The 13508-nt window shown below is 33.9% G+C and overlaps 2 protein-coding genes across 6 annotated transcripts in view; both read right to left on the reverse strand.

The window, feature by feature from the left end:
- LOC111045634 (actin cytoskeleton-regulatory complex protein PAN1) overlaps positions 1-13508 on the reverse strand; it is an 85401-nt gene that overhangs the window by 44966 nt on the left and 26927 nt on the right. The gene's annotated exons all lie outside the window — the stretch shown is intronic.
- On the reverse strand, positions 1705-6959 carry LOC120350675. Its single transcript, XM_039425235.1, has 5 exons — positions 5692-6959; positions 5237-5353; positions 4914-5033; positions 4400-4534; positions 1705-4309 (listed from the first exon to the last, which is right to left on the reverse strand). The coding sequence occupies exons 1-5, from the start codon at positions 5779-5781 to the stop codon at positions 4169-4171; spliced, it is 603 nt and encodes a 200-aa protein (XP_039281169.1). The 5' UTR covers positions 5782-6959; the 3' UTR covers positions 1705-4168.

Below are 13508 nucleotides of genomic sequence, written 5' to 3' on the forward strand. Positions count from 1 at the left end.
GAATCCATGCAGTCTCTGATGCTACCATTTTCTCTTCTTCCTCCCAATTCGGTGGTGAATAACTTTTATTGCTACTTCTAGAAGATGCTGGTTGCATTGTATGTGAAGCTGAAGATTGAAGATTCTGTTTGGTTGTAGATGCTGATGAAAATATCTCTTTCAGCTGATTAATCTCCAACCGTGCTCTCTCCAACTCCTTTTCCAGTTTATGCATTCTTTCTCTCTCTTCACTCTGTTGGAAAGTGACTTCTTTCCATGCATTGTACAAAAACTGCTCCGTTGCAGTTTTTAGTTGGTTCGTTTTTAGAAACGATTCTGGGGAAGTGTTGACGTTTCAAGTCATTGACACTGGTTCAACGCTCCTAGCCGGTGTTAGTTGACTCATAGTTGCGTCGTCCTCTGTTTCCTCCTCCTCTTCAAACTCTGGCACGAGGAAAGTTGGCAATCTTTTGGGAGTCGACATTCCTCACATTCTTTACATTCCTTAGCCGGACTAGATGATAATCCAGCACTGAACTGATTTTTCGGCGCAGGGCACTGAACTCGCGCACAACAATTAAAACACTGAACTCAGCACTTTAACTATTACATACACTATTTCAACTACTCTCACTAAAAAAAAACTACGTCTGCTTGCTACGACTGCTCAATCGATACTAATTTAATAATATAGGCCTACTTACAGCAGGCTATAAATGTAGAATTATGTAGGTGTGCATTGGTGTAATTTCAAATCATGTAAGAGTGGGAGTTTCAGAAATGAAGCAAATAATGAAGAAACATTTTATTATATTATATGACTATGATAAGCAAACAGTAAAATATGCTACATAATTACCAGAGTAAAATGAACAATTTGAAATTGAAAGGTTTCAAAAATAAATTACAATTCAGCTGATAACAATATCATATTTTTCACAATAAAAGTAGGTAAATAAAATGAATTATGTTGACTCATGATGTTTATTAACACAGGATTATTAAATATATAATAATAGCAATGCACTAGGTATTCTGATAACATTTCAAATCATGTAAGTGTGGGAATTTCAGAAATGGTGCAAAGAAATCTATGAAGAAACATTTATATTAATTGTATTATAATTATGACCATATGATAAGCAAACAGTAAAATATGCTAAATAATTATTATAATATTGTAAATTGAACGATTATTTATTTGAAATGGAAATGTTTCAAAAATTAATCACAATTCAGCTGATAGCAATATCATATTTTTCAAAATAAAAGTAGGCTACTAAAATAAAGTAGGTACCTAAAATAAATTATTTCATCTCATGATGATAACACAGAAATTATTAATCATTTGTATTTATTCTTTTTTGAATAAGGATTCATTTGTTCTTCAACTATGTTTTTTTATTTTAGATGCTAATAAAGTAGGCCTAAATTTTCAATTAGCATAGAAACTATCACAGTATACTAGGAATAAAACCAAATTTGTTGTTTTACTTTTGGTCAAATAAACTGATCAATATAGAAAAAAGTATTGGAAATGCATGTAAAACAAAAAGGTTTCTTCAAATTAATTAATAGACTAAAAATGTTTGACTTACCTGTGAAATGGTATTTCATTTCTTTAATATGCTCATTCTTGCATCCAAATGCAACACAATACATCACCATTTTTCGGTCGTATTTTTATTCAATTCTACACATTTTACAACAAATACATCACAATATTCAAGAGAAAAGGTTGTGATCTAATACTGATAGCCCCAATACTCATTCAAATCCATTTTTCAACTTTAAAAATGAAAAATCGTACTCTAGAGTTGCAACAACCTGCTTAAATGTATGAGTATGAGAGAGAAGGGAATCCCACACGGTATGCCTGTCTCACTCACTCCACCTTACACACTTTTAGCTGTAGCTGAGCATTGGACAGCAGCCAGTTCCAGTTAGTATGGAAAAAGTCGGTTTATTGCAAAAAGTCACTAAGTAGCATCTGTGTCATCCTGAGATAATCACTTTTCAAACTTTCAACTCATATGAAAAATCAGCTTCATGAGGCATTTCAAGATACTATTGCTATTTGGATTCATAAAACAATATTATTGAAGAATAAACCATGAATCAGAGAAGTAAATTTATTTTGAATCACTAAAAAAGGACCTAAATGAATCTGAGTCACACTTAATGACTTATTGCACTAAAAATTTGTTACATTTCAACCAGTACGGTAACCCTACTATGCATTGCATTTGGAGCTGAACATTAATTATTTTCTGATCATTCTATTAATAAATTGTATGTTTAATAAATAAGGTTTAATAAATTCTATGCCAATGCAAGTCAAACAAGTTATATTTTATTTTTTCAATACATGATATTTTTTTCAAATCAAGTGGTGGGAAAGCACCAAGATGATTGTGTAAGAGCCTTACAGTCAACAAGAAAGAACCAACAGAAGATCAGGAAGTGATGAATTAATTCAGTCTTCTTCTTCTGTTTCTTCGTTGAATAATTCCGGTTCACTCACGTCATTACTGCATGGCAAATTCCTGAACCAATCATTCAATTCTCTTGGAATGATCCCTTTGTTGCATAATGTTATAAGATTTTTTTTCTATTTGCTAATCGGTAACAGGCTTTTATAGCATTTCTGGATCGTAGACTTGCCTGGCCGTCCTCTACCAAACACTTTCAGTGTTCGATATGGCTCATCAAAGCCATACCGAAATTTCATTTGTCCTGGGAATGCTTTTTCATATTTCATCGATTTTATTTTTAGCCACATGACAGGTTCTCCATTCTCATCTTTGAGCCTGTTCTTTATTGTCTGTTTAGCCAATAATTTCAGGTCAATAAAGTCATCGAAAGAGAGTTGTTTCACATGGAAAGGATTTGCAGAACTCCTCTTCCTTTTACTTCTGGCCATTTTCATGACATTGACCCAATCATTGAGTGAGAAGCAAGACACAAACTTCTTGCTGTTTTCTATAGCACTGTGCATGCTGTCCACCTCCATTTGAGAGTGGCCAGATTCAAGAATTTTTTGCTCTATTATTTCAATGTTGGTAGTTTGAGTGAGGTGTAGGAAAAGAGCAGAAATATATTGATTTCTGCTTTGACCAGAACATGTATCAGAAAAAAGCGAGAGTTCTTTAATATTTTCTGGAAGATTTTCAATCCACAATTTCAATGCAGTGCCAATCTCATTGCTGCCTCTTTTGCCATCTGTTTCCATCCACAACATGCAATGAGCTTCATTTGGACTTTTGGTCTCATAAATTGTTAGATTGTACACACATAATTTGCGGGTGTAATAAAGTAGTGACTCTTCACTTGAAGGCAACTGAAGAATGCTTTGAAGGTCAAATGAAGCTGACATGAAGCTGATATCATTATTTGACCTTTCCTTGTCAGCTTCCTTCTCCACTCGAGCATCAGATTTTCTTTCAAATGTTCAGAGTATTGTTTATCAAACTCCTCTGTCAAATTTCCATCTTTTTTCAAATTTTCATGTTTGCTGCATAGCATGCATTGGTCCTTCCTTGGAATGAAAAAAGAAAGATTGTACTCTGTACAGAAAACTCGCCTGTACACAGCTGGTGAAACAGAGCTCTTACCTATTTCCTGGCATTTTTCTTTGTAAAGCTCAAACATTTTGGAAATTGACAACTTAGAGTCTAAATATTTTCTTTGAGTTGATTTTCTGTAGTAATGAGACTCCATAACAGGAAAACTCTCAATGTGAGACCTCACATCATCCAAATCTTCTTTATTTGTTTTGTTGTGGGGTTCTTTTTTTCCTCTTCTATCATTTTCAATGAATGACCCATTTTTTGATCCAGAGAAAGCTCTATTTACTGGTCCATTACTAATACATAGTGTTTTCTCAAAGAAGCTTTGACATACCCTCACCTCACATTCCTCTTTGGGAAGGTGGTACATTCTACTACACTTTCTCTGTTTATCTTGTTGAACATCAATTTTCCTTCTCACTGGTTCTACAATTTTAACAATTTTAGAATGAAGTCTTTCTGTCGTTTGAAATCAGCTAGTCCCCAATATGTCTTACAAATTGAAATCCTCTCATTGTTGGTGAAACTCTTACCACATTTCAAGCGACATTCACTGCAGTCTACAACCTTAGGTTGTTTAGCAGGCATCATACCCTTTTTGGTCTGATATTCCAGACAATCTACCTCCTTCTCTTCACAATATTTCTATCCCATTGATCTGGACTTCTCTTGTGCCATCTAGATGTTTTCTTTTTCCCCTTCTTCTTCTGACAAGATGGAGTCTCCTTATCAGGCTCGAATGTAGGATCATCAGCATTGTCCTGTGAACAGAAAAAAAATGAGTATTCAGTATTAATGATTTCATGATTAAGAATTCAGATAATTATTCAGAAATATGGAATTCAACTCACTTCAGATGGAACTTCTTCAATATCCACATCTTCAACATCTTGCATTAATCTGCTTTCATCGACATTAGACTCAACAAAATCATCATTCACATTATTTTCTGTACATGGTTTGAAAGTTTGATTGAAGGTTGTCTCCTGAAAAACAAAAATGTCTTGTTTAATCTTGAAATTATAATAACCATTATTAAGAGTGAGATTAATACAGAATAGGAAAAACTGGTGCAGTCACTTGAATAGGATGCCTGCTGGAAGAATCCCTCTAGCAGCTCAATATTATGCGCCTACTGGGAAAAGAGATGTAGGAAGACCGAGGAAAAGATGGGACGGAACAGGTTATTCAATAAACCTAATCCTTGAAGTGAAGAAGGAGAAGAGTGAGATCTTTGATAGCCTATTTGAAAACTGTGAATCATTAGTTAGGAGCACAAAAAAGTATGAGTACAGTATTCAGTATTGATGATTTCATGATTAAGAATTCAGATATAATTATTCAGAAGTACGGAATTCAACTCACTTCAGATGGAACTTCTTCAACATCTTGCATTAATCTGCTTTCATCAACATTAGACTCAACAAAATCATCATTCACATTATTTTCTGTACATGGTTTGAAAGTTTGATCGCAGTTAGTCTCCTAGAAAAACAAAAACAGAAAACAAAAATGTATTATTTAATCTTGAAATTATAATAACCATTATTAAGAGTGAAATCTTCAATAGCCTATTTTTGAGAACTGTGAATCATTAGTTAGGAGCACAAAAAATATGAGAATGACATTTTTCACAACCTTTTCAACAACTGTAATGGAAAACATGAATGAGAAAATTATCTATCTACCTTAGCTTCTTGAACAGGAACATTTGAAATGAATTGACTTTTATCCATAGCAGACTCAACTCCATCATTTTCCAGATCATTCAAGTCTGTTACCAAATCTTGGTTGTAATTAGTTTCCTGGAAAAACAAGAATCATAACTCTATTAACAAAAATAATAGTCCTTACAGTATGTTAACAGATCTTGACATTTAATTGAAAACCATTACTTTTTATTAAAATTCCGTTTATTCACAACCAGAACTTGATAGTGAGATGTAGGCTAGTAGATAAACAATGCATTAAAGGTGAAAATAGTTGAGAAAGTACTGATAGTAAATTAATGGGAAAGATCCAATAGAAACAAGCTTAGATCTCGATCCAATAGTACAGTTGATAACAGATTATAGGCTGAATAATTATGTCAAATATTTGCCTGGAAATTAAAGTAGGCTAATAAATTTTACAAAGTTATTACCTGTATTTCAACATTATCCATGATTTTGTATCTTTCTCCATCAAGCAGGAATACTTCCTCATTCAAAACTTCCAATTGTGAATCAACCATGATGGGCCTATCAATGATGTCTGGTTCTGTTAAAACCTGCAATAAGAATAATTTATTAAACTTAAATGGTAGTATTACAATGTCAGATTTTTCTACAATCACAACTAGCTAAAGAAATATTAATTGATTAAAGGTATACCATTAGTATTAAAATTGAGTTTTGTGTATGTAGTAGGCCTACACACATTACAACAATAATTACCGTAGTTCGTAAATTCATAATTTCACAGCCTAGTGATAATTAGGTCTTATTATTGTAAATCCTTAATACATTCACATTCAAAAATTTACAGCATTCAATGTATATAATTGAATAAAAACATATGGTAATTGCATTTTGAACATTGATGAGAAACTATTTCTGCCAGACACATGGCAATTTCAAGATTCGAATAAGAATTTTGAGTTCTCAATTCATGCATTTCTCATGGTTTGATACAATAAAACTATTGTTTCTTATTTATCATCAGAAGTTATAATGATATTTACATCTAAGATTAAAAATAATATTAAGATAGAAGATGCTTGTATGAAATTGGCTTACCCCTCTGTTTGTGTTTTGATGTACCAAATTTCTTATTAAATCCGCTCTTAACAGAAATATGGATGATTCTCCTTCTTCCTCTGACATTTCAAAACTTGTTAAAGATATTATAAAAAAGAAAAAATATTTTTATATTATTTTCTATAACAACAACTCTCAACAACCTCGGAATCAAATTTACTTCAGAATCTTGGTTAGGATTACGAGAATGCCACAAATCACAAACTACCAATGCCTTTTAGTGTGGACAGCTGCCTGCTAGAGTGCAAAATCTCATCAAGTGCTCTTAGTGAGTTTTTGCAATCAAAGAAATGGACACAAAGTTGTGTTGAGATTCACTAAGTAACTTGATGAGTTTTTGCACTAACTAATATATATTCTGAAATGCATAAAACTCATTTAGTTACTTAATGAATTCTTGCATTATATCAGGGAAGCTCTGTGGTAGTTGATGAAACATAAACCTTTATTATTGATAACAGTAGCCAAGATATGCACTTGGTGACTTCTTGCAATGAAAAAGAATGGAAAGTTGAATCATATGATGTCGAAAAGTGAAAATTCACAAAAATTATACTTAGTGACTTTTTGCAATAAACCGACGCCCCATTACTCTGTACTAGGTTTACATGAGTCTTCCTCAATCTCGTTATTTCGTTCTCACTCTATTCCTTGATTCCGCCGTTAACCTTAGTTCTTAGTCCTTAGTTCTTAGACCTCTCTCATTCTTATCCCTTATACTTCTTATTCATTACAAAATTTTAAGTCTTTTCTCTGTCTGTGACTTCATTCTTAATCCTAATTATTATTTTTGTATGAGTATGAGAGAGAAGGGAATCCCACACGGTATGCCTGTCTCACTCACTCCACCTTACACACTTTTAGCTGTAGCTTAGCATTGGACAGCAGCCCGTTCCAATTAGTATGGAGTTCACTGGTGGACACAACTGCAAGGCTTTACATTTTTAATTATGGGAAATTTTGTATTCAATTTTTAAGGTTGGCACACATGTCACTGCATTCTTATAGACATGGTCTATGATTGCACATTTGAAATTCTACCATATCTTGTTCCAGTAACTTTTAATTCCAGTTTGAATTTTGTGCTTCACAAAAATAGAAGAATCCATGGACATTAATCAAGAGTAAGTACTTTTTTCATATATGAATTCAATATTTGTTGTAATTATTGTCTGAATCTAACAATGATGAATGATTCTAACCTAAAAACTCAGTTTCGGCCATTTTCTTTGTTAGAGGTTATGTGTATAGTTGATTATTTTCTGCTGTGTCCATTTGGACATGCTGGGCAGTGGGATGAGAAAAATGTGCAAGTTTTCAGTAATATTCGAAATTTTGAAAGGATTCTCGTTCTATTGAATAAATAATGTTTTTTCATGATTCATTTCAATAATTCCTTGAATCCAAATAATAAAATACCGTAAATTATTATATTATTCATCACAATAACAGGACTATTATTATCATTTTTTCACTATGACTGAATTCAAATACATCTACTTTTGTTGTGCAAATTTTATTCACTGCTATACCTAACATTATCCCCATTTTTATACAATAAAAGTTTACTATTGGTACTATATGAGTACTTATTGTGAATATATTATATCACTGTTTCATCTATATAGTCATATTTTATAACACTGCAAACCAATTAGTGGTTTATTCATGAATTTCATACGAATATTTTTCTATTTTAGGCAATTTGCAAGGACGGTGACTGGTGTTTCACTAGAAGAGTGATATTCTTGGATATTCTTGTTGACAGCGACAAACCAGCTCCAGACTCCATCTTTATAACTCCTCCACATCCAGGAATCATAACAGATGAAGATTCAGGTGATGAGGAAACAGAGGGGATCCCAGGTAATCTGAATGCCTGACAATTGAATGCCCAGGCAGAAATAGTTCACAATAATGACAGAGAAACTGACCCTATTTTTCAAGGAATTCCTGTGTCAGTTCACAGGACATGGATAAGAGGAGATTTTGAAAACACATTACCTAACTTCTAACCACATTACCTAGCAGTAATTATGACAAATATCGTGATTTTTCTTTTGTACAACTGTTTGAGTTATTTTTCGATGAAGAACTAATTGAACATTTGGTTACTGAGTCTAATAAATATGCTGTTTTTGTGAATTGTCCTCATCCAAATATAACCGGGAATGAAGTAAAATGTTTCATAGGAATTTTGATATTGAGTGGGTATAACACTGTTGCCAGCAAGTGACTGTATTGGGATGAAAATGGTAACACTAGGAATGAGCTAGTCAGTAATGCTATAAGAAGAAATAGATTTGAAAAAACGAAGATGTGCTGGTGATGCTTGCAAAAATAAAACATCTGCTGTCAGGAGCCGATGCCGCAAGTGTGATGTTGGTTTATGCATGAACTGTTTTGAGGACTATCATTTGAAAAAACAATAGAATAACAATATAATAATTTTGCTAACATTAATACTTTTCAATTTTCTACAGTTAATCATAATTTGTAAAAATAAAGTGTTAAAAGCTATCTGAAGTTCATCAATTCATCCTGAGTGATATGTTCTAGGATATCCTATTTCTAGCTTATGTAACTGCCCAGCATGTCCATATGGACACATGAATATGGGCAGTGGAGGGAAACTCTTTTTCTGCCTTCGTGCTCTATTGCATTATCACTGATTACGAGAACAATAATATTAATTATGGGATCTCATACTGTTGCTATTTCAATTCCCTATATATAATCGCATTCCTCTAACCAGGAGCTTCCCGTTTCTCCCACCTTGAAAGCTCTCTAGGCTCTTTTGACACCTTTCTATACTTTCCTGTCATCAATAGTTGAATAGCACCCAAGTTATTTTAGAAAAGATCAAAATGATTAGAACTCGTAGTGAATATCGTACTAGTATTGACAAAGCCAATGGTATGGCACAGCAACTTTTAAATGATATAAAAAACGACTTAATTAATCAGGAAGTGGCTGAGACTGCAGTAACTCTTCATGGAATCCTCTCAGTGTTATGTGAAAAGTACTCAAGTGATGCAATAATTGATTTAGTGCCTGAAATCACGTCGCTATTAAACAAATTTGATGCATCTATCAAAACGAATAACAACTTGCAGGAGTGTTTTACCGATATGACTAAAGAAAATAAGTTGTTATTGAATTCTTTAGAATTGGAAAAGAGTAAAAGAAAACTTGATTTTAAAGAGTCATTACCAATATGACTAAAGAAAATAAGTTGTTATTGAATTCTTTAGAATTAGAAAAAAGTAAAAGAAAACTTGATTTTGAAGAATCATTACATTGCGAAGAGATAGCAGAAGATGAAATAAAAATCCTAAAAATTGAAATTGAAATGTTAAATAAAAATAAGCTATCATTAAAGAAGGAGATAGAGGATAAGAATGCAATCATTAGTCTTCTAAAATCTGACTGTGAGAAACTCTCGCACACAATTCAGCCGGAAAATACTGATGGAATATTTGTTAGACCTAAGTACAATACCAGACTGGAAAATCGTGCTCCTAATCCCTCAGTTCGAACTCAAAATAGATTCTCTGCATTGGAAGTAAACGAATCACCACCCCTACCTGTTGGGGACGTTGACCACAGCCAAGTGCTGCCAACACGTCGTCCACTAACGACTGCTAGGACTAGGTCGTTGAACGTACATTTGTATGCTGATAACCAGGGTAGGGACGTCTACAAGCATTTCAATGCCAAGAACCATAAGTTCCTTGGTATGGTGAAGGGCTCCAATATTCTATGTATTAATAAACACTGGTTAAATTATGATAAGATATCACTATATGTCCCAGGTAGCTTCGTCCTAGCAGCCTCTTACTGCAGGATACCTCAGGATACACGGAGGCTCATCTATATTAGTCAGTCCCTCTATCAAGTATAGTACTGTTCGGGATTGAGGATATTGAAGAAATAAAAGGAGTAGAGAATAAGACTGTATTAAAATGGAGGACCAGAGGAAGGGGTGAGGATACCACAAAACGCAATGCGAGGATAAAAATAATGACATTTATAAATGAATCTAAATACCTTGATATTGTTCCTTGTCACCATAATTATGTAGTTGAAGCGTTGGTTCGTTGGTGTGGCCACACATAGCATCCATGATTAGCCTAATGTCTTGAAGCACTTTTAGGTATTTCACTATTTGTGGTAAAAGGTCGGAAATGAGGTGGAACAATATTGTTATGAGTTACGGTTTGTCACGGCCGGTATAATAATTTATCATAATAAGAATTTAATGAGGTTTTCCACAATACTGGTAATAATAAGAGGTTATAACGAGAGCAGTTTAAATGAGAGTGGTTTCTCCTGACAGTCACTTACAACGAATGCAAAAAAAGGGATGCTTCCACTGAATGCATGTGCTAGATTACAAAGCATAACTGCGCAACCACAAGTAAGTAACTAACTAGCGGCAAATTACAAATTAGCTTAGGACTCTCAAGCTACAAAAAAATGATAATACTAAATACAAAGCATAGCGGGGGCCTTGAATCCTCCTAGGATTCAACAATAACAAAATAATACTACAACTGGAGAATAATAATAGAGTTCATGATACTATTTACAAGTATGCCAAACTTGGCATTAAAATCACTCGAAGTTCGAGGGTAGCGGAAACACTTTGTTTGATGGATGAGTCAGAGTTCCTTGTTGAGTCTTCAAGTGAACCACTCTTACAACTCCATCCTTTCCTGGATAGACATCAATAATCCGGGCTAGTGGCCATGTGAGAGGTGGAGTAGGTTGATGGACCATGACAAGATCTCCAAGCTGTAGATTGCGATTAGCCTTGTTCCATTTGGTTTTCTGTTGGAGGGTGTGGATGTATTCAAAAGCTATCTCTTCCAGATGTGTTGGTGGAGTGCTTCAATAAGTTTCCAGTGTTTGAGGCGATTGAGGTTTACATCTTGATAATCTTCTTCAGGAATGGCAACCAATGGTGATCCAGTCAAGAAATGACCTGGTGTTAGGGCGGATATATCGATTGGATCATTTGACAGAGGAGTAAGAGGTCGAGAATTTAGTATTGCCTCTATTTGAGTGATGAGCGTAGTGAATTCAACAAGTGTCGGTATTTGTTCACCAATGACACGGCAGAGGTGGTGTTTGATACTCTTGATGGCTGCTTCCCAGAGGCCACCCTGATGAGGAGCGGCAGGTGGGTTGAAGTGGAAAACGATGCCTTGATGAGCAGCAAACTCAGAAAGTAGGATTCGTTTTGTTTTGAGAAGAGCCTGGGAAATATTGTTAGCACCAACAAAATTTGTCCCACAGTCAGAATAGAGGTTTTTACAGAGGCCACGCCGAGAAACAAATCTCTTCAAAGCAGCAATGTAACAGAATTATTCTTGTTTCAAAAATTATCTTGTTTTTCGGTTAATTCTTTGAAAAACATCCTTATCTAGGAGGTTTGTCGAATACTGTCGAATGAGAGTTTCTTTCTCCCATTCGATTTTCTCACTTACTCCCATTCTGTCAACAGGGAGCTCGCTCAGTTTCTGTCCTTGTCGCTGCAATTTCTTTCTTGTTCTTCTTCCTGATTAACGGTCGAATAACAATTTTTGGTAGAAAACAGCTAGTTCAAGTCGAGCTCCCGGTGAGAAAGGATGTAACTCCCGCTTCTTATTTTTTTTTCATGTTTAACTGTAAATTCTGTACTTAGTTTGTTCACTAAGTAATGTGAAGTTTTCTATTAATACAAAACCGGTAGTAACTCCATAGTTCACAGTAGTCCTCAAATTTATAATTTAAAATGCCGGTATTCAAATATTACATCAGATTGTTTTAATGCGTGCAAAAACCCGCTATTAAAGGTAATTACTATATATAATAATTCATTGTATTTCTTTTCTATTAATTTTGTGGAAACAAATAAGTTATCATATAAATCTTGAATTTTTTAATTTTAAAATTATATATATTGGTTCTTACCCATATCTGAAGAAAGTATTTCCTTAATTTGTTATATTTCTCTGCTCTGGTAGTAATTCTGTTTCGAAGTGAATTTGTCTAAATTTCAAATAATAAGAAAGTAATAGACTTCTTGTTTCTAAAATTCTTGAGTAAATTTTTATTGGAAAAATTTAAATAATTATTTCTATTGTATTAAATTTTGTTAAAACTTAATTTTCTACTGTTTATTAAATATTATATAAGTTATAGTATGGATAGGATTTACAAAATGGTTTTTCCTTTATATCCCAAACAGCGGTCGATGTCTACGCTCGAAGTCTATGCTCGATGTCTATGCTGGATGTCCATGCCTGAAGTCCATGATTGAAGCCAGGTCCCATATTCCACGTTCCATGGTGAGGCTGCAAGTCTACATTCAGTGAACCAGACCAATGATTACGAATCCAGGACGTCCAGTCTAATTATTCTGGTACGAGGACTGGTCCAGACGAATCTGGGAAGATTCCACTGGAGTTCGTAATTGTACAAACCCGCCACACCACAAGATTCGCCATCTTCAAATAATATCGACGTATAAGGATATCAGCCAAACTTCGTAACATCGCCCATATGGATAAAGTGTAAACAGTGCTCGCGAAAAGTAAAATATTGCAAAAGTGTTCATCGATTAAAAGGGTTTTGGGGCGCCCCTCCTCAACATATAAGGTATTTATCTGAATCACTATGTATTGAGATCAAAATGTAATCTGTTTATTTTATATTCATAATTTGTTGCACCGTTTAATCTGTTTTCAATATTTAATTAGATGGTTCTTTTAACTATCGATAACTGTACAATTGATTTGATTCTATATTTAAATTTGTCCAATTCTGTTTATCTTCAAAATTAAATTTAACACACATGCTTACTACCGAATATATCGTTTTTATTACAATACTACCCATTTGCAATGTTTAAGGTCTGTAGACTGCTGTCAAATTAATTAAGTATATGTTAATTGAATTATTCCGGTCTTTCTTACTTTGTGTTGATGGAATTGATTCCTAAATCTGTCGGTTTGAATCCAGTTTCGTTAGCATACAGTGGAAGGATTGAATAAAACAAAATAAAAACGTTTCAGCAATGAATGCTTCAGAGGACAAGTCAGTTACTACTTCAATGTGAATTGCTTTTGTCACCATGCATACAAAAGCACAGATGTAGGCCTTGTTGATAGAAGTG

The sequence above is a fragment of the Nilaparvata lugens genome, chromosome 3 (assembly GCF_014356525.2).
Source record: "Nilaparvata lugens isolate BPH chromosome 3, ASM1435652v1, whole genome shotgun sequence".
NCBI classification, from domain to species: Eukaryota; Metazoa; Arthropoda; class Insecta; order Hemiptera; family Delphacidae; genus Nilaparvata; species Nilaparvata lugens.

Coding starts and splice junctions, on each gene's coding strand:
- LOC120350675 (XM_039425235.1), bottom strand. CDS start 5,781: ATGGTTGATTCACAATTGGAAGTTTTGAATGAGGAAGTATTCCTGCTT. Junction 5,354..5,691: donor TGGATAATGTTGAAATACAG/GTAATAACTTTG, acceptor TTGTTTTTCCAG/GAAACTAATTACAACCAAGA. Junction 5,034..5,236: donor TTCCTGTTCAAGAAGCTAAG/GTAGATAGATAA, acceptor TTGTTTTTCTAG/GAGACTAACTGCGATCAAAC.